The 1,988-nt window shown below is 39.9% G+C and overlaps 1 protein-coding gene across 1 annotated transcript; it reads left to right on the top strand.

Moving 5' to 3' along the window:
* The first annotated feature begins 318 nt into the window (after window positions 1-318).
* On the top strand, window positions 319-876 carry SPTSSB (serine palmitoyltransferase small subunit B). The gene has a single exon (XM_063307874.1). It carries the CDS (start codon window positions 439-441, stop codon window positions 667-669), a length of 231 nt encoding a protein of 76 aa, XP_063163944.1. The 5' UTR covers window positions 319-438; the 3' UTR covers window positions 670-876.
* The last annotated feature ends 1,112 nt before the right edge of the window (window positions 877-1,988 follow it).

Raw genomic sequence — 1,988 nt, forward strand, 5'->3', positions numbered from 1 at the left:
GAAGCTTGCACACTGCAAGCACTAAGGGAAAGAGAGGCTTAGACTCAGCATCTCTGGATGTTCCCACCTTGCCTAGCAGTGATTCTTTCCCCAAATACTGCTGAGAGGGAGCAAATGATAGGGGTTTCAAAACCAGTGGTGGTCCAGGGCACCTGCTACTTTATGGCATAGCCATTCCCATAATAGAAAAGAGGGGCTGTACAACATGATTGAGATGTAAAGACAGAAATTTCTATCCATGTCATCTTCCTGTCTTGCTGTATTAATGGTGGGCTTGTTTATTTCATGCAGCTCTGATATGTTGGCACTACATCAAGTGAAGGATTTCTGCTATTTTTAGAATACCAATAACCAGATAATCAGTTTTGTTTCTTCACCGTGTCTCTACATTGTCTATTTTCTCTTACCATATCAGGTTTCCTGACATTTGAGCCAGCCATGGATCTGAAGCAAATTAAGGATTACATTTACTGGCTGTATTTTCAGTACCTCCTGGTCACCTGCAGTTACGTCCTGGAGCCTTGGGAACAGTCCATGTTCCATACCATCACAATTACTGTTGTTGCTATGGTGGTGTACACCGCCTATGTTTTCATCCCCATCCATGTCCGCCTGGCTTTTGATTTTTTCTCCCAAGTGTTTGGAAGCCAAACTGAAAATACACTTTGACCCTCAGCACTGACTCAAGGATTTGCCCTCTCTGGAAATACTCTCCCTCCACACTCTTTTACTCAGCTCCGCCTGCATTTATTTTGGATGTGGTTCTGGACCTATTGCTTCAAATGCATATCTCCCCTTTCTCTTGAATAAAAGCCATGCTGTTACTGTCCCTGACAACTGTCAGGCTGATCCTCACTGAAATGCAAGCTGACACAACTACTGATCCTCACTGAAATGCAAGCTGGCACAACTTCTGTCCAACCATGACTCAGCCTCCTTGGAATTGATCATGAACTGAGTCCACATGGGGCAGGTTCCCAATCAAATACAAGCATTTGCTCTTTGAATACCTTTCCCATTGGAAAAAATGACTGGCTTCCATTTTACCTTTTATTTGTTGGGGTTGCATATTCTGTAAGTTGAGGATTTGGGCTTTGTTGTTCTTTTAATTGGAAGGACATATGGCTGTGAATGTTTTAATTCAGGAATAACAGGAAAAACATATTAAGCATTTTGAAAGATTCAGTAACTTTTTATTTTATGGTGGCGCCAGCCTCCCCTTCCCCTCTGACAACCTAACAAGTTAATATCTGAGGAAGTAATTTAACAGGAAACTTAGTTTTAGAGAGATGGCTTCATTGTATTTAAAGGACAAAAGTGATTTTTTTAAAGACATGCGGGCAGACACAGATAAATGTGGGTAGAATTTGGCTGTCTCTCTTCCTCTCTTTTAATGTACCCATTTTTGCCAGTAAGAAATTGGTTCTGTCACTGAGGACTGGCTGAAGAACCGTTGTGTCCATCTCTCTCATAATGGTTTTCTGGATCATCAACCATTATATTAGCAATATCTTGAATTCCAGCATCTTAATTTTTTTTAGTTCTACAGAGGCAAGAAAGTGTAAGGATTCAAGAAAAAGAGTAACTGAAATATTAACATTTCCCATTTTAAGATATCTTGGCATTCCGAAAGAAATAATCTCAGACTACCACCCAGTATTTATTTGGATGTTTTTGCAAACTGATATTAATCTTGCTTAATACCAACAGAGAATTGCTTTTTATTCTGTTAGTGTTCAGCTGAGAAAAATGCACGTGCACACGTGTGTGTAGAAGTACTACTCTAATAATTGCAGGGGCTCCAAAGCATGTACATGGAAGATTCAATACTACAGCACTGCTTCTTTTTAGAAAGCAAAGGAGTGATCCTTATTCAAAGGGGATTGTATTTTATTCTTGAAAAGTGCCAGTGTTACACTTTGTATAGGTGGAATATAAATGCCAAAGAGCAAGTTTGCATATCAGTGTATTCTTTCAGCTCACAAAGC

The sequence above is a fragment of the Candoia aspera genome, chromosome 6 (assembly GCF_035149785.1).
Source record: "Candoia aspera isolate rCanAsp1 chromosome 6, rCanAsp1.hap2, whole genome shotgun sequence".
Lineage (NCBI taxonomy): Eukaryota > Metazoa > Chordata > Lepidosauria > Squamata > Boidae > Candoia > Candoia aspera.

Coding starts and splice junctions, on each gene's coding strand:
- SPTSSB (XM_063307874.1), top strand. CDS start 439: ATGGATCTGAAGCAAATTAAGGATTACATTTACTGGCTGTATTTTCAG.